The sequence below is a fragment of the Balaenoptera musculus genome, chromosome 17, assembly GCF_009873245.2.
Source record: "Balaenoptera musculus isolate JJ_BM4_2016_0621 chromosome 17, mBalMus1.pri.v3, whole genome shotgun sequence".
Lineage (NCBI taxonomy): Eukaryota > Metazoa > Chordata > Mammalia > Artiodactyla > Balaenopteridae > Balaenoptera > Balaenoptera musculus.
In genome coordinates, this window is record NC_045801.1 from 50,767,835 (window position 1) to 50,788,209 (window position 20,375).

The following is a 20,375-nucleotide window of genomic DNA, read 5'->3' on the forward strand; positions in this document are numbered from 1 at the left end:
CACCTATCCTTCTCAAACTCTTCCAAAATATAGCAGAGGGAGGAACACTCCCAAACTCATTCTACGAGGTCACCATCACTCTGATACCAAAACCAGAAAAACATATCACAAAAAAAGAAAATTACAGGCCAATATCACTGATGAACATAGGTGCAAAAATCCTCAACAAAATACAAGCAAACAGAATCCAACAACACATTAAAAGGGCCATACACCATGATCAAGTGGGACTGAGCCCAGGGATGCAAGTATTCTTCAATATATGCAAATCAATGTGATATACCATATTAACAAATTGAAGAATAAAAACATATGATCATCTCAATAGATGCAGAAAAAGCTTTTGACAAATTTCAATACCCATTTATGATAAAATCTCTCCAGAAAGTGGGCATAGAGGGAACCTACTGCAACATAATAGATGCCATATATGACAAACCCACAGCCAACATTGTTCTCAATGTTGAAAACTGAAACCATTTCCTCTAAGATCAGGAAAAAGACAAGGATGTCAACTCTCATCACTATTATTCAAAATCATTTTGGAAGTGCTAGCCATGGCAATCAGAGAAGAAAGAGTAATAAAGGAATCCAAACTGGAAAAGAAGTAAAACTGTCACTGTTTGCAGATGACATGATACTATACATAGAGAATCCTAAAGATGCTACCAGAAAACTACTAGAGCTAATCAATGAATTTAGTAAGGTAACAGGATACAAAATTAATGCACAGAAATCTCTTGCATTCCTCTACCCTAATGATGAAAAATCTGAAAGAGAAATTAAGGAAACACTCCCATTTACCATTGCAACAAAAGAATACAATACTTAGGAGTAAACCTAACACCATACACAAAAATAAACTCAAAATGCATTAAAAACCTAAATGTAAGGCCAAACACTATAAAACTCTTAGAGGAAAACATAGGAAGAACACTCTTTGACACAAATCGCAGCAAGATCTTTTTTGACCCATCTCCTAGAGTAATGAAAATAAAAACAAAAATAAACAAATGGGGCCTAATGAAACTTAAAACCTTTTGCACAGCAAAGGAAACCATAAATAAGATGAAAATACCACCATCAGAATGGCAGAAAATATTTGCAAATGAAGCAACTGACAAAGTATTAATCTCCAAAATATGCAAACAGCTCATGCAGCTCAATATCAAAAACCAAACAACCCAATCAAAAAATGGGTGGAAGACCTAAACAGACATTTCTCCAAAAAGACATACAGATGGCCAACAAACACATGAAAAGATGCTCAACATCACTAATTATTAGAGAAATGCAAATCAAAATTACAATGAGGTATCACCTCACACCAGTCAGAATGACCATCATCAAAAAATCTACAAACAATAAATGCTGGACAGGGTGTGGAGAAAAGGGAACCCTCCTACACTGTTGGTGGGAATGTAAATTGATACAGCCATTATGGAGAACAGTATAGAGGTTCCTTAAAAAACTAAAAATAGAACTACTATATGACCCATCAATGCCACTACTGGGCATATACCCTGAGAAAACCATCATTCAAAAAGATACATGCACCCCAGTGTTCATTGCAGCACTATTTACAATAGCCAGGACATGGAAGCAACATAAATGACCATCAACAGAGGAACGGATAAAGAATATGTGGTATATATGTACAATGGAATATTACTTAGCCATAAGAAGGAATGAAACTGTGCCATTTGCAGAGACATGAATGGAGCTAGAGACTATCATACAGAGTGAAGTAAGTCAGAAAGAGAAAAACAAATATTGTATAATATCGCTTTTATGTGGAATCTAGAAAAATGGTACAGATGAACCTATTTGCAAAGCAGAAATAGAGACACAGACCTAGAGAACAAATGTATGGATACCAAGGTGGGGTAGGGGGGTGAAATGAACTGGGAGATTGGGCTTGACATATATTCACTACTATGAATAAAATAGATAAATAATAAGAACCTACTGTATAGCACAGTGAACTCTACTCAATGTTCTGTGGTGATCTAAATGGGAAGGAAAATCAAAAAAAGAGGATATATGTATACATATAGCTGATTCACTTGCTGTAAGCAGAAACTAACATAACATTTTAAAGCAACTATACTTCAATAAAAATTAATCATAAAAAAACTCAGTGAATGAGAGATTAGAGACAGGTGTATAAGGAATTAATAAACTTGAAAATATGTCTTTAGATATTCCCAAATGCTTCATAGAGAAATAAGGAGGTGCAAAACAGAAAAAAAGAATTATAAAATATTTATTCTTTTATTAATTAAAAACATTTATGGAGCCCCTAGGGTATTCTAGTCTCTAGTAATAGAAAGACTAATAAGATAGGATTTCTGTTTGGGTTGACAGACTACTAGTTGACCCCACTCAAATTCACTCTCCACTTCTTCCCAAACACATGGTTGCCCAGCTAAAGATTACATTTCCCAGTCTCCTTTCAACTGAAATTAGCCTAAGAGAAAGTTCTTGCCAGCAGAATGTAAGAAGTAATTCTAGAAATTCTGGCTCCTTTGTCAAATAGGAAATTGCTTTCCTTGACTTCATATTTTTCCTTTCCATGAAGTGGAAACCAGATGTGGCAGTGGCCTCTTCACCTGTATTGAAAAGAAAATGACAAACTGATATCAAAACACCAAGATGAGGCCAACACACATCCCTGAATGATTTCATGTGGTAGAACTTCTACATACAACAGGAGTGCCACTTTCAGACTAAGGAAGAAAAACCTTTTACTTAAACCACAGTATTTTTTAGTTTTATTGTTACATCATACTGGCAGTTACCCTAATCTAATGAACACAGCCTTCAAGGAGCTGCCTATGTTAAAATAGAGGGGAAGAGACTTTAAACAAATGCATAAGAAATTATCAGGAGTGCTCTGATAGAAAACAATACAGAGTCAAGTGGAAATGGATAAGACAACTCTTCTTGGAGAAGGAGATTTCAGGTTGAACATGAAGATTAGTTCACCTATTTATTGGTAGGTGGGGATGAATGGGAGGATGGTATTTCAGACAGAAAACTCAGTATGAGCCAAAGTACAAAGCCCTCAATAACATGGTACAGGTATAGTCAAGAAACCACCAGTCATGTCATGGCTGGGAGGAAAGGAAGAGTCACTGGGAGACAAGGCTGGAGATGTAAAAATCATCCCATTATAAAAGCTCTTGTAAGTAATGTGATTATAACTGATTTATCCAATGTGTGTCTAATATGGAGGGAAGATGGGATTCTACAATTTAACAGTTTCTGGCTTGCACAGCTGGGTAGATAATTTTGCCATTCACTAAGATAAAAGTGTGGATAAAAATATAGCTTCAGCTTTATACAGTAATAAGACTAAAAGTTTTTTATGTCAAATCAAATTTATATCTTTCCTTTTGCAAATGAGAAAACTGAGCCCTGAGAGTTTAACTGATATTCCAATAACCTCAATCACATTTAGCAGCAGAGCAAAAGCTAGAAGGTGAATTCCTTCAGACTCTCAGCTTAAAGTCTTTTTGGAACAGATTTATAGGGAATAAAAAGCTATGCAGTTTGCTGCGAGACAATCTGAACCTTGAAAAATAAATAAAATTAAACTTGGTATAGGGGAGATTAATAAGTTTATCAGGATAAAGGAATTTGTAAATAAGGGTTGGGGGTTTAGGGGATATTTACTCAGGAGTAAAATTCACGTCAGCAAATAGTAATAAGAATATATTGATTGTCCCAGATTCTAGAAGACTTTAAATGCCAGATAAAGGAGATTTATTCAAAAAATATTTAATGTGCACCAATAATGTGTCAGATACCATTATAATCACTGGGAATACATCAGCAAATAAAAAAAGTTTTGTCCTCATGAAGTTTTCAATGTAGAGAGAGGAACAATAAAAATAAATTTGTAGCTATATGTCAGACATACTATTAAGAAATGAAAGCAAAAATCAGGAGATAATAAGTACTAAGAGTATCTGTTTCATATAGGCTGGTCACAGAATGCAGAGACCTGAGGGACGTAAGGGATAAAGGAGAGTAGACATCTGAAGAAAGAGCATTCCAGATAGAAAGTACAAGTGTGAAGGCCTTGAGGCAGGACCATACTTGGTGCGATAGGAACAGAGCATGGAGACAACTATGGCTAGAGCAAAATAAGCAAGACAGTCTTGTCTAGAAGAAGTGGTCAGAGATGCAGTAGGATGTGATCATGTATGACCTTACAGGCCACAGTGAAGTTCTTAGCTTTTACCTTGAGTGATATGGAAACCATTAGAATATTCTGAGCAAATAATGTCCTGGTGTATATTTTAACAAGATTCATCTGGCTACTGTGCCAGCTACAGACTGTAAAAGGGCAAGGGATGGAGCAAGAACACCAATCAATAGGCTATTGCAGTAATCCAGGCAAGAGCACTGGTGCTCTGGATCAGGATGGTATTAGCGGAGGTGGTAAGAAATGGTTAGGTTCTGGATACATTTTGAAGGTAGAGCTATCAGGATATCTTTCAGGTTAGATATGAGGTATAAAAAAGAAAGATAGCAGGCTCTGATGACTCCAAGATTTGGGGCTTGACCTTGAATTTTCACAGTTGTCATTTATTAAAATGTGGATACAGAAGGTTAATAGGTGAAAAGAAAAAAATCAAAAGTTATGTTCTAGATTTGTAGAGTTTGAGGTGCCTGTTTGCTATCTAAGTGGATTTGACTTTATCTTTTATGTGGTGAATAGTCATTGGATAGTCTTGAGCAATGAAATGATAGTAAAATATATAAACCTAAATGTATCAAAGAAATAACATTAGAAAACTATCAAAGCAAATGTAGGTTCCCACAATCCTCTACTCAGGTTTGATTAATTTGTTAGAGTGACTCAGAGAATTCAGGAAAACAGTTTACTTAGTTATGTTTACCAGTTTATTACAAAAGGATATGATAAAGGATACAGATGGACATCCTGAAAAAAGAGATTCACAGGGTAAATTATGTGGGAATGGGTGCAGAGCTTCCATACCCTCTCCAGGCATCACTATCCCAGCACCTCCATGTGTTCACCAACTCAGAAGCTCCTTGAACCCAGTCCTTCTGGGTTTTGATAGAGGCTTCATTACATAAACATAATTGATTAAATTATTGACCCAGAGGTCAGGAGGTGGGACTGAAAGTTCCAACCTTCTAATCACATTGTTGGTTTTCCTGGCAACTTGGATCCTTAGATGGGGTCCAAAAGTCACCTCATTAACATAACAAAAGATATCTTTATCACTCTCATCAGTTAGGAAATTCCAAAAGTTTTAGGAGCACTATGCCAGAAATGGGGACGAAGACCAAACATATACTTCTTATTGTAAATCACAATGCCACAGAGGGCTATTGGCATTTGGGATGGAGCAATATGCAGGATTTTACTGCACATTGCTGTTTACAATGCCCAACACCTACCCACTTAATGTCAGTGCTACCTCCTAGTCATTGTGGAACCTATAAGTGGGTACACATTTCCAAATGCCCTCTAGGGGCGGTACTGCCTCAGTTAGAGAATCCTGCCCTAGACAACTGAATACAAGACTATGAACTTTAGGCAAAATAACATTAACAGGCACACCTTGAATCACAAGCCTCCAACTTGTTCACAATCTATTAAATAAAAGTAAGATTCTATCAGTCTCTGCCCACATTTTCTGCCATCACAAAAGATAACAAGTCTGTTCTGATTGACAGTGCCAACTGGTAGCTACCAATGAAAACTATTCAAAATAAAAATTGACTTCATTCCAGACAGAGCAATGTTTGTGGGACAGCTCAGTTAATTTTTTTTTTATGTGTACATAAACCATCTTTTTAAAGCACTTCTTATCTCCCCTTTCTCTTCCAAACCTTATTTTCCTTAAAAATAAAAATCACCTATTTCTTCATATCTTCATGTTTATGTCAAACAATGTCCATGTCTGATAAGCCAAGTCCAGGAGCCTCCTTAAAATCATCATAACTGTCTCTACCAACTTTTACTTTTCTACTAATTTGATGTACTTTACCTTAATTGGAAGCAATGAGAGAAAAATAATTACTCAATGTTTTCGTGTTTTAATTAATTACTATAATTTAAGCAATATCATTTTTCTCTTTCTGTCATAAAAGTATATAATCTAAAGATACATTTTGGGGAAACTGGGCACATTTAATCATCTATAAATTAAGGAGTTTCCACCAGATGATTTCTAAGTTGATTTCTTCTTGTACAATCCTCTAACTCTACAATATTGTGTCTATGGGAAAATGCTGAATGCTACATAATCAAGTTATAAGTGAACTTTGGGCTAAAACCTATTTATGAGTTATAGACTCTGCAAGTATAAAAATATACAATCAGCATAACTACATCTATATTTGAGTATAAATGGCTACATATTGGTAATATTAATCACTAATAAAGATAGAGCTTTTGCTATAACCTAGTCAAAAACCTAATTGTTTGACAAGGACCATTTTTATACAAATGTACAAATGCAAATGCATCATAACTGTGTTTTTCTTTTATACTTCCAAGTTTATAAATGTTTAAAGATTTCTGTATGAAGTTACAAAAGTACTTGACCACAAAGGAAAAAGCAGTTATAAAGCTGTAGCCTCATTTCTTTTCTATTTGAAACTTAGAACATAAAATTCCTTTTAAACCATATTGCTCTATTTTTTACTAAGTAAATTGACCTTTAGAACATAAGAGCTGACTGATCAAGTCATGGAGTACTTTGACAAACCAAAGAAATCTTCAAAGGATATTTATCTCCAAAGCATATAGTCCAAGAAGAAATTTGGAATGTTGAACCAACAGAAGCTACTCTTTTGTTTTAAAATGTATGTTTTAAAAAGATTAGCTATCTAGACAATACTAAAAAAAAAAACTATTAATGTGTATTTATCCTCATAATCAACACAAGTAGAAAATTCATAATGTTTTTTAAAGCATTAAGAAGATATTTATTTCTACTGATCATCAGAACATAATTCAATTCAAAACATTGAACTCTATGCCTAAAGTCTAAGAGTAGAAAGCAATAAGATAAAACAAATCTCCTGGGACTTCCCTGGTGGTCCAGTGTTAAAGAATCCACCTTCCAGTGCAGGGGACAAGGGTTTGACCCCTGGTCGGGGAACTAAGATCCCACATGCTGCTGGGCAACTAAGCCCGCACACCACAACTACTGAGCTCATGCACCACAACGAGAGAGCCTGCATGCCTCAAACTACAGAGCCCATGCACACTGGAGCCCATGCCACAACTAGAGAGAGAAAATCCACACTCCACAACTAGAGAGAAGCCCACACGCCACAACGAAGGGCCCGCATGACACAACTAAGACCTGACTCAGCCAAAAATAAAAAAGAAAAGAAATAAATAAAATTTTTAAAAAAGAATACATTAGGAAATCCTTTTAAAAAATAAATAAGTAAATAAAATTAAAAAATAAAAAATATCTCCTCTCATGGAACATAGTCTACTAGAGATAAAAAGTTCTATATCCAAGAATTTAGGAATCCAAAGTGACATCATTTTCCCTTTGTTATTCAGTTTTTCTTTTATGTGGTTTAAAAAGAAAACCCAGAATAATATGCCAATCTACTGCCTTTATTCTGAGGAGAAGAAATATCAGATAGACACCAGCTGACTGAGACCACACATATATGGGCAGCAGCCACCACAACAGTGTGTCTTGCCTTTTGTACAAAGTGTATACATATATACATGTAAATATATATATAGATAGATAGATATAGATATAGATGATATAGATATAGATATAGATATAGATATAGATATATATGTAATCCAGTGAGAAGTGCTCACATGTACCCAGATAGGGGACAGAAGCAGTTGTAGCAGCTGGAGTGGAGCCCATGGTAGAGGTACATGGGAAGTGGTAGAGAGTAGCAGCCTCCCCTCCATCTTCCCACCCTGGGCCAAATGAAGGACCCGGGAGGAAGGACAGCTATCCAAAGAAGATGAATATACATATGTACGTGTGTGTGTGTATGATATAGTATCAAAACTAAGACTCTTCATATGTTTCATGTATAAAAATTTCAATCCTTATGTCATTTAATTCTCAGCCTTTCTGTTTTTATTATGGGGAAAAGTATATTTCATTGGTCATTTTAAACATATAATACATATAGAATAAATATGGAGGAACATATTTTTCTTAAATCTCTTCTCAATTTGTTGAAATCAATTGAAAACTTTGTAACCTGAAAGACAATTTCTATGTACACATTTCTGATAAGTTGCCTAAAGAAATCTCAGGGAGGAAAAAAGACCTGAATTGCTAAGCCTTCATTAATTTGTTGTAGTTTATTTTCTCATTCTAAATAAATACTCATTTTAATATCCAGTTTTGTATTTGTAATCTTATATTCTTTTTCTAAAAGAATGACCCAAAACGTATACACAGTTCCCGTAAAACGTGCCCCCTTCCAGGCCCCTGGTGTGTGCCACTGCCTCAAAAGAAAACATCCAAGAAATTCAGGGGAGTGTCTAAGAGAAGGTACAGTAAATGTGAGACTTAATAGAGGGAAGTCAGGCAGGACAACCAGACTGCCTGGACCAGATGATGGTCTGATGAGAAAACACTGCCTGGGGGGGGATTCTCAAACCAGGAAGATGAAGGCTGATAAAATTTATGTAGAATGGATTCTTTGGCAGACCCAGATCTAGATGATTTAATCTCTCTTATTATGATTCCCCAAGGGTGGTAGCGAGGTGGGAATCTAGAAATACATTTTTTAAAAAATGCCTGGGCTAGAAAGCAAAAGGAAAATAAGAGGAAAGAAGGCGTTCTACTCCAAAAGCCTTAACTAGCTTGTTACGTGTGAAAAAAGGGACCAGCATATAAGTTCAACAGTTAAAAACTTGGGTGAGCTTTTTTGAATAACAATAATAAAAATAGTTATGTAGCTCTTACCATGTGTCAGACACTGTTTACTTTACATATATTCGCTCATTTAATCAGCCTAATAAATCTTTGAAATGGATATGACTATTATCTCCATTTTACTAATGAGAAAACTGAGGTAAAGAGAAATTAAGTAACCAGTCCAAGACCACACAGCTGGGAAATGGCTGATCCAGGATTCAAACCAGGCAACCTGACTCCAGAGGGCATGTATTTAATTCTTTACCCTATGCTGAAAGGTGCCAAGAGTGAAGAAGGGGCAGAAGCACATAATAAAAAAAAGTATTCTTTAGAGAAATAAAAAAAAAGCATACCCTCTCTCTTTCTCTGAAAAAGGAGTGGAAAAGTCAATGAAGATGTAGAAATAATTTGAAGTGGTTAAGAGGATGTGACTTAAGATGAGGCAAGTTCCTCTCTTAGTGAAGAAAAGTGGGAGGGTAGATGGACACTGATGGATGGGAAAGAAACTAACTGGTTTTATAATTTCAAAAATTCAATTTGGGAAAAGGAGTTGGCAAGAAAATCGATTTTTAAAAATTATATTTTCAAGTGTCACATATCTTAGGAACCCTGAGCTATGAACCGTGATATTTCTTAGTTCTTTGGCTCCATTATATTTCAACTACGCATCTCCTAGACACTGCTAAAGTACTTGTTCACTCAGGATTTGTGTTTTCAACCATTTAAAGCTTTTTTCCCTTATGACTGTTTTTGAGTACTACCAAGAGCCCAGCTAGGGATGAGTTATGTTTGTTTCACACTAAATTGCTTCCTTAAAATATGACATATATATTCTGCCCCTTCAATCTGGAGAACTAACCTCCAGGTTTTCAAATGTTTTTATCTGTGTGGTAAATCAGGTACCTCTGAGAGTCAACAATGGTTTATTACTATACTTTATCCATTAAACAAACATATTCATATTCATTTGAATGACAGGAAAAGAAAGGCATGATAACTTACCTGTATTGTATTCCTCCCATGTGGCATAATGTATTCAACTGATGATAATCAATGTTCTTAGGCATTTGCAAGCCTGCAAAATTAAAAAAAAAATCAATTAAAAATGTGAGTAATTTTCAGTAATCTTATTAACCAAGTTTGTAAATACAGTTTTATTGCAAACATTCATCATAGTAAAAGAACTCAGTGACTATGGAAGTGAGGTATTAACAGTCTTTGTTACACAAGCAGAATTGAATAGGGTGATTAAAATGAGGAAAGAATTTAATGTTTTTCATTGATGTCAAATCTAGTCTGGAATATTATGTTTGTTTATTTGTTTAATTCCAGTAAATGCTGGTGCTAACATGTGTCATATAATGTCACTTCTCTGGAAGTAAGCCTTTCAGAATCCTTATCCTATACCTTTAGAATGTGAAATGGTTCCAGAACTCCAGACATGACAATTCAAAGAAGAGTTTTCTTGAGGTCTCCCTCTCCCTCTCCTTCTCCGTAATACTAGTAATTTTTGTTCATTCCTATGCAGGTCCCCATCTTTGGCTAGCTCCTCTTCAGAACTCTACAGAGCACCTTCCAGTGTCTGGATTCAGTTCGCAATTCCTTCTGAAGTTCAAGTGTAAGCAAATCACACATGTTCCCTTACAAGCAGAAAGATAGTAGTCATAGCTAAAAGCAACTAATTGTGATTCCCCTTCAGTACCAGAAAGAACTGACATCCTTTAAAGGAGATGAAAAGGAAAATAGAATATTGACGACAAGCATCTTTACAAAGATGGGCCTTCACATCACATGTACTCTCCATACCCCAGGAGAATGCATGCTGTTGGAAATGTAAAACAGAGAGCAGTAATAAATACCAAGATGCACATTATTCCTTCCCTTAGTGAACAGGTACTGAAAGAATCAGTGGCCTAATGCATTTCTAACCTTTTTAAGACATATTCATTGACCACATCCCAATAAGGAAGAATTAGAATTTGACATGTCCAAACTTATCCATTTTAATTCCAGGTAACTGAATCATAAAATTTCAAAAACTTTTTATTTAAGCCTTTTGTGACCTAAAACTGAATCATCAATAACAAATAACCACTTTCTAAATACAAAACTGAAATCAGTAAAATATAAACAGAAAACTGGTTGCTACCACATGAATCATTACCATTTAATAAACCTGAAAATACTAATTACATGCTTTAGGTATTTTCTTACTTACTTTACTCAGTTAAGCCTTAAGAAAGAAAAAATTACCTAATTGCATTTTAGCATTATATGGAATAATTACTTTAGATTATCCAAGTTACAGCTAAATTATATAAAAAATACTTCTAGTATAGTAATATTTCTGATATGAGATATTATATAAAATCTTAATTATAGTAGTATTTTTTCATTTTTAAAAATTTGATTGAAGTATAGTTGACTTACAATGTATTAATTTCTGCTGTACAGCAAAGTGATTGTTATACACATATATATACATATTCTTTTTCATATTCTTTTCCATTATGGTTTATCACAGGATACTGAATATAGTTTGCTGGGCTATATAGTAGGACATTGTTGTTTATCCATCCTATATATCACAGTTTTCATCTGCTAATCCCAAACTCACAATCCATCTGTCCCCTAATCCCTTCTCCCCCTTGGCAACCACAGGTTTGTTCTCTATACCTGTGAGTCTGTTTCTATTTCATAGATAAGTTCATTTGTGTTATATTTTATATTCCACATATAAGTGATATCATATGGTATTTGTCTTTTTCTTTCTGACTTACTTCACTTAGTGTGATAATCTCTGGGTCCATCCATGTTGCTGCAAATGACATTATTTCTTTCTTTTATGACTGAGTAATATTTCATTGTGTATATATATACCACATCTTCTTTACCCATTCATCTGTCATACAGTAGTTTTTATATACATGGGTTAAGAAAAGACTTCTACTAAGTATTGGTTTAGTCCATTTTCATAACCCAGTTTAAGAACAGGGTCAGAAATAGCCCTGCGGACTGGTGTGGACATAAAAGGGGGATGGTGGCATAGAGATTTGGGAAAAGGACAAGGTTTGAGAAATTCTGACTTTAAAAAGAGCTTTGAAAAAGTAAATATCTTCACTTTCAGTTAAAGCAAAATTATAAAAATCACAGAAGAGATATTATAAGACTAAGAATTGCCAGCAAAGAATAGAAAAATTGAAAACTCACCTTGCTGAGGAAAGCTGCGTCACCTGAGGGTGCAACTTTGCATTGGGCTTGGCACAGCCAAGTAAACTCAAAACCAGAATCAGATGAATGGATAAAGAAGATGTGGCACATATATATAATGGAATATTACTCAGCCATAAAAAGAAATGAAATTGAGTTATTTGTAGTGAGGTGGATGGACATAGAGTCTGTCACACAGAGTGAAGTAAGTCAGAAAGAGAAAAACAAATACCGTATGCTAACACATATATATGGAATCTAAAAAAAAAAAAAATGCTCATGAAGAACCTAGGGACAGGAAAGGAATAAAGACGCAGACCTACTAGAGAATGGACTTGAGGATACGGGAAGAGGGAAGGGTAAGCTGAGACAAAGTGAGAGAGTGTCATGGACATATATAAACTACCAAATGTAAAATAGATAGCTAGTGGGAAGCAGCTGCATAGCACAGAGAGATCAGCTCGGTGCTTTTTGACCACCTAGAGGGGTGGGATAGGGAGGGTAGGAGGGAGGGAGATGCAAGAGGGAAGAGATATGGGGATATATGTATATGTATAACTGATTCACTTTGTTATAAAGCAGAAACTAACACACCATTGTAAAATAATTATACTCCAATAAAGATGTTAAAAAAATAAATAAATAAACAGAATAGGCTAGATAGTACTCACAGCCTAGAAGGACACTTTACAATTCACAAAATAAATTTCTTCACCGATCCTCACTTCCAAGAGGTGTTTGTCACAAGGGTCTTTACATAAAGGCCCTTGAGCAATATACTGGATCTTGTCTTCGAAGAGTTTCATTAAAAAGAAAAAAACCAAAAGATTTCACCATGAAATTGTAAAGTTGAGTTTCTCTGGTGATCAAATTTAATACAGAGATAAAGCTTAAAGAGTTTAAAGAATACTAAGCTTATGTTTGTTTTCCAGTCTTTTTCTCTGCTCATGAATATGTCTTACTTGGGCTTTTGGCAGAGTAGAAGAGGCTTAACCCTATAATGGGGATAAAAATCAAGGATTTTGACCAGAGTAAGTTTGAAAGGGGATTAGCAGCTGATATAAATGGGTGGTTATAAAGAATTTTAAACTTGAAATTCATGGTGAAATTAAAAAAGCAATTATCTTTATTGATATAAGGCCCACTATGTATTACTGAAATAGAGAAACTAAAATCCAATGTTTTATGTGAGTGACACGATGACCTTTTGTTTACATGTGTTAATGTTTTCTCAGGGGTAATATATATTTTCATATTTGTGCAGTATGGTGAATTAAGTTTGTGATAGGAGTTATAAAGATATGTTAAAACATATAAAGATATGTTTTGTGAGTGTTAAAATAAAACTAAACTATTTTTCTCCAACAAGCTTTCTCTCTTAAGAGTAGATAAATATCCCTTGCAAAATCTAAGAGGAAGCAGTAGACTAAGTGCAGACTTAACAATATTGTAAATGAATAACCACTATTTACTATGAGACTAAATTCATCTGAGTGGCTTATAGGGCAAGGTAAAAGAGATGGACCACAGGGCCAAAGAGAAAATGTGACAACAACATGTGGAAATTTCAGAGTATGGTAGGCTAGAAAACAGACCTCTTCAAAGTAGTTGTAGCACACACTCTAATGACTAATCCAGTGATAAGTAGAACGTTGCTTAATACAGTATTCAGAGTGCAAAGAAACAGTTCAACAGCAATAGCAACAGAAACATTATCAACAAACTTTTAGTAAGAATAGTAGTTCTTATATGCAGGAGGTGAATTCTAGCATAAGACTAAAGTACAGAACAAGGAGTTGGATAGGAGTAAAAAGAAAATATCCATCAGAGACTATAAGTATAATTAATTCCCCGTATATACTTAGATAATTGATCCAGTTCTATGTTTTTAAATAAATCTAAACTTGTGTAATAATAGAGAATTAAACATACCTATGTTAGTGGTTAATAGTGTGTTTATTCTTTTCCCTTCAAATAATAATTTGTTGTTTTCTAAAATCTCAAAGTTAATGCTCCTTCAAATAACATTCAATAAACATAAGGCACCTGAAAAATTTCAGTTAAATAGACCATCAAGAGGCAAAGGAATAGTGCTCAATCACGGACTTCTATGAATAAAAGCTGACACACCAACATGGACAATTACACAAGTGGGCTTATATTGTCCCTGCCCCTTGTCTGAGTGGTTAAGATGTTAAAATAGACATATATTAACTGAAAAGGGAAAATAGAAGGGAATGTTATACAACAAATTATTGAAATAGCTTCCCTTTATATCTTGATGAATGCAGTCATCTACATTCATGTTTATTTCCTCAACTCAAATTCGCTTCTCCACTCACTAAAATTTATCTTTCACATTCAATATTTATTAAAATTTGTTTTATTAAAAATTATAGGAAATCTTGTAGTTTTTAGTCCAATAACCTCTTTTCAGTCTTCATGGTACTAACCTCTGTGTGACATTTGACACTGGTGAAGTTTCTACCCACGAGGCTTCTGTGACAGCATTCTCTCCTTGCTTGCTTCTTCCTTATTAGACTGCTCTACCAACTCCTATCTTCTTTTCTTGAGCATCAATGTTGCTCACCAATCCATTCTCAGTATCCCTGTCTTCTCTTCTCAGTTTAGACCCACTTCTTGCATGACCTTATCAGCACCCACATCGCCAGCTATCACACATACACTTCGGATCCTCAAATCAAACTCTCCAGCCCAGAACTCTAACTTCCACTCCACTAATATTCACATGAATGTCATCCAGGAAAATCAGACTCACGATAACAAAAACTTCACTTAAAATTCCCCTCATACTTCTTTCCCTCAAAAACCTGATCCTCCTCCTGAATTCTCCATCTGGGTTAAGAAAATCCCTATCACATTCACAATTCTATCACCAACCTTGGGATCCTATTCTATTCTTTCCCCTTCAGGACCAAGGTGTTATGAAAGCCATCAATTCTGCCTCTTTTCAAATGTATCCTAAGTATCCTTCAAACATGTCCTCTCCAATCCTAATGGCAGGGCCACTGAAGAGGGCCATACTGTGTGCACACTGTGAAGAAGTGTTATCACATGCATGCAACACGTCAGAACCTTGTTTTAGACCCTCGTTGAGTCTCATCTGTACTATTGCCATTACCTCCTGTCTAGTCTCCCTGACTCGAACCTTTTCCTTTCCAACTCATCCTTCACACTACTATCACGGTACTTTCCAAAATTCCAATAGAGATTACATAACTTTGTATGGAATACAATGCCTTTTATAATCATACCCAAGTTGAACCTCATTAAATACCACCACCATGTTCGTCTCCCTTGCCCTCCCCCATATCTCAACAACACATTTTCTGTCTGCTCCATGAACATACCTTGTCCTTTTTTCTTTTTAAGATTTTTTTTTGATGTGAACTATTTTTTTTTTAATTAATTAATTTATTTTTGGCTCTGTTGGGTCTTCGTTTCTGTGCGAGGACTTTCTCTAGTTCTGGCAAGTGGGGGCCACTCTTCATCGCGGTGCGCAAGCGTCTCACTATCGCGGCTTCTCTTGTTGCGGAGCATGGGCTCCAGACGTGCAGGCTCAGTAGTTGTGGCTCACGGGCCTAGTTGCTCTGCGGCATGTGGGATCTTCCCAGACCAGGGCTCGAACCCGTGTCCCCTGCATTAGCAGGCAGATTCTCAACCACTGCACCACCAGGGAAGCCCCATGTGGACCATTTTTAAAGTCTTTATTGATTTTATTACAATATCGCTTCCGTATTATGTTTTGTTTTTTTGGCCATGAGGCAAGTGGGATCTTAGCTCCCTGACTAGGGATCGAACCCACACCCCCTGCCTTGGAAGGTGAAGTCTTAACCACTGGACTGCCAGGGAAGTCCCATACCTTGTCCTTCAATATGATATTATCTTTGGTTCTTTCTCAACTTGAAAAACGTATCCATCCATTTAGATCCACCTCAAAAGTTAACCCATCTGTGATATTTAAACTTCTCTTCCCTAGAAAAAAGTAGTTGTGCTAAACCTGAAAATAGTTGCCCTTAAGCAAGCATTATCTTTCTTTATGAGTTTTTCATTTATACCTAATTTTATTTTCTATTTATCACTATCCCCTAAGGGTAGGATTCATTCCCTGCTTATATATGAAACACTAGAACTTATAACTGTGCTTCAATTTAAATAAATATTATTTGTTAAATTATAATGAATAAATAATAAGAACATGGCTCTAATATGTCAGGCAAGCGTTAGTTGTATGCAAGGAAAATAAATCAAGGAAAAGTAATGAAGGCAGGAATATATGAGGAATATAAAGTTGTGTTTAAAGAATATTCACCAAAAACTCAAAAAAAATAAATGAACAGAAAACAAACAAAACACCCTCTGCCCCTTGCAGGCAATACTTTAATCATTTTACCTCCTTTCTATATGAGATTGAAGATCATATCAATGTCATTTTTGGCATTAAAAACCTATACACCATGGCAAAGAGCTCACTAAGTAACAAAGTGTAAAAAGAAGAAAAAACTTTGATCTTCATTAAAACTGAGGATTAAAAATATTCCCTTACTACAAACTCTAAAGAATATCAGCCAAATGATGTGATTTCAATAAATTTTAAAAGAGGTATAGGATATGCATACTTCTCTTGTTTGAGGAAATAAGCAGAGTTCTCCAGGGAAAGGTAGGTTCCTTTAGCCCTGAAGGGTAAACCAATGAACTCTTACCTGGAATGGGAAGTTCTTGAGACTGGACACACTAAGAGGAACCCCAAGCCCATGATATATATGGAATGTAGGGCTGCAAAAGGATCCTACCTATACTCATAGATTTTTAAGAGTCAGGTTGTTGTGGTGATAAAATAGAGGACAAATGTTAGGTGGCATTCAACACAGAAGCAGCTGATCTCAGTCATTAAAGAGAAATAGAGAAATCACTACCAAGAAAACCTTGGAATATGAATTACTAACTAGAAACATATGATTTAGGGAAGAGTACAGAACAAAGTTGAGGAGAAAGTATTCAAAGTTAACATATAAGAAAATTCTATCTGTCTGCTATCCCAGCTCATTCCCCACCACTATTTATTTTTCTAGCAAGTAAACCGCCTTCAAAAAATAACAAATGTTCAATAATCCTGGCACCTAGGCATAACATACTCTTAGGGAAAGCATGAAAAACAATTAACTTATCAAACAAAAATCAAATAATACACATCAGAAGATGTAGTATGGCAGGAAATGAGAAGAAAGGCCACACACACATACACACACATACACACGATGAAAGAAAAATGAAGATCTATAAGGCATTAAATAGAAATAAATTACAAACGAATAGGTTATATTCAGGAAAGAAGAGAAAAATAATTATGACAAAACCCACATTAGAAATAACAAAAATGGCAATAGAGATGTAAGAAAATATAGTCACAGAGCATAGAGGTAGACGTAAGTAAATAGAGAAAAGAAAAGGAGAAAATGATAAATGAAGATAGAAAGGCGACACTACATGTGAAAATTGTTCCTGAATAAGAAAATAGTAATAATGGCACAGGACAAAATATGTTCAAACATATTACACAAGAACACTTTTCTCATATAAAGACCTGAGTCTGAAGAACTAAATATAATACCATGACCCAGAAAGGGAAAGAGAAATCATAGTACATGATTTACAAAGAGACTAGATGTTTTAGATGTACTAGGTTCATAATTAAATGTCACTTTTTCAAAGATAAACTATTATTTTAGCACCCAGGCAAAAGAGGAAGTCTCCTACAAGAGTGAAAACTAAATTTGGCCTTAGTCTTCTCCACAGAACAGTCCTGGCAAACAGTAAGACGATCTCAGGGGGGAAAAAATGTGACTCGTGAGTTTTATTCTCCAATAAATATAAAGGTAACAAATAAATATAAGACCTCAGAGAATATAAAGTACCATGAGCTCTCTGAAAAATACAATTTGATAACGATACAACTAAGGCTTAAGTAATACGGACTATACTAATAAACAGTAGGTAAACTCTGAAAACCTTAACACAAACAATAAATTCTTCATAGATTCTAGTGGCAATAGTGTAAATAATAATGAGTAAAAAATTGGAAGTTTCAACAGAGAAGTGGAAGTATAAAATATATTTGTATAGATTCCCTCACACAGCAAATAATTAATAGCTACAGTTTAAAGAATATTTTAAAATAATGGATGTTTAATAATAATATTTGAAGGTATGAATGAAATTAGCCAGACTTAGATTTTACTATTCAGATTAGACATTAATAATCAAATTAAGATGTGCAGAGACAAAGTTTTCTCATTTCATACTAGATTGTGAATATCCATTGTCTAAAGTTGTTAAACCAAGAAAGGTTTAGGTATGGAGCCTTACTATTAAATATTTTTGTGTTCCAAATTATATGGCCTTAAAATTTATAAATCAAAAATCTCAGCAGTTGTAAATTAACTGTACTTCAATTTTAAAAATTGTTAAAAAAAAAAAAGAGCAAATTGGAAAAAAAAAAAAAAACCTCAGGAGACAAAATAACTTCCACAGTATCTGCCCTTCCTTTTTACCCAAAAATTAAGTAGAAAATGAATCACTGAGGATATAAATATTCTACATAATTAATGAGATATATTAATCATATATAAAATCTATTCTTAAATCAAACAGCATATCAAAACTGAAATTATAAAATATCAAGAAATTAAAAACAGTGACTGCTTTCATGAACCAATGGAATATAATTAGTCTTTCTCTGGGGAAAGTACATTCCCCAAATATTTATATTACAAGAAAGGAGAAAGAATTAAGCATTCAACGCAAGAAGTTAGGAAAAGAAAATTAAAATAAATAAGAGAAATAAAAGAGAGAAAATGGAAAAGTAGAAATTAATGAACTTATAAAACAAGAAAAACTGTAGAAGATAAACAAATTCAAGAGCTGGTTCTTTGAAGGGAAAAAAACTACTGGCTTATCTAAACAAGGAAAAACTATCATAAGTACTCAATATCAGAAATACAACTGGGAAGTAATTAATGATAAATATCATTATATAGGTAATCAAAGTATTTTTCACAACTATGTGCCAAAATAATTAAAATTCTGATTAAAAATGAATGACTTTTCAGGAAAATGAATATTACTTAAATTGACCCTAGAAGGGAGGGAAAACCTAAGTAAATAAATTGTCTTGAAAAAAGTGGAAAATAATCTCACAGTAGTTTCTCTCTCTCTCTCTCTCACACACACACACACACACACCCCACACACAAAAACACACACACACACACAAATGTACATAACCAAGGTGTTATCACAGGTGAATTCCATCAAATCCTTATAGGAGAAATAATTCTAATGCTAGTTAAATGTTTCAGAACACAGAGAAGAAAAGCTTCCATATTTCTTTGATGAAGCAAGTAAAATAATGATACCCAAATGTGACGACAGTGGGAAAAAGAAAACCAGAGACTGATCTCATGTATAAATAAAAATGAATATTATAATTTTATAGTGCCCAGAAACATATTAACACAGTAATACCACACAAAAAAGTAAGATTTATCCTAGTAATTCCAAGAAATTTCAACTACCATGTATAACCATATAACTTACCACAAGTCAACATTTTAAAAAGCATAATCTCCAGATAGAGAAGTATTCAGTAAAATTCAATATTGTTTTTGAATAATTTAAGTAGAAAAAAGTTTCTTGATTTGATGAATATATCAAACCAAAAGACAGCATCATGTTTAATGTTGAAACCCTAGAAGCAATAGCATAAATTCAGGAACAGCTTACAAATACCACTAGTGCTACACATGTCTGGAAGTACCAAGCAACACAATTTGATAAAAGAAATACACAAGTTATAAAAATTAGAAAAAAAAGAGACAAAAAAAGATCACTGATCACAGATCACCATAACAAATACAATAGTAATAATGAAAAGGTTTGAAATACTGTGAGAATTACTAAAATGTGACACAGAGACGAGAACTGAGCAAATGCTGTTGGGAAAATGGTGCCAATAGACTCACTTGACACAAGGCTGCCACAAACTTTTATTTTGTAAAAAATACAATACCTACAATGTGTAATAAAACAAGGTATGCCTGCCAGTTAAAAAAAAAACAGAAAGAAATAAAGAGAAACAACAATAATTGATAATATTGTAATTATATAAGTAGAAAACAGAATTGCATAGACTGAAAATCCATTAGGGTATTGACTGAAGTGGTTGATTATGGAAGT

General features: G+C 34.4%; 1 protein-coding gene across 1 annotated transcript in view; it reads right to left on the reverse strand.

Moving 5' to 3' along the window:
- The window catches only part of CNBD1 (cyclic nucleotide binding domain containing 1), a 381,722-nt gene that overhangs the window by 351,840 nt on the left and 9,507 nt on the right, over positions 1-20,375 (reverse strand). Inside the window, 1 exon segment of the mRNA XM_036830074.1 lies at positions 9,912-9,984. Within this exon segment, the coding sequence (XP_036685969.1) occupies positions 9,912-9,984 (73 nt within the window).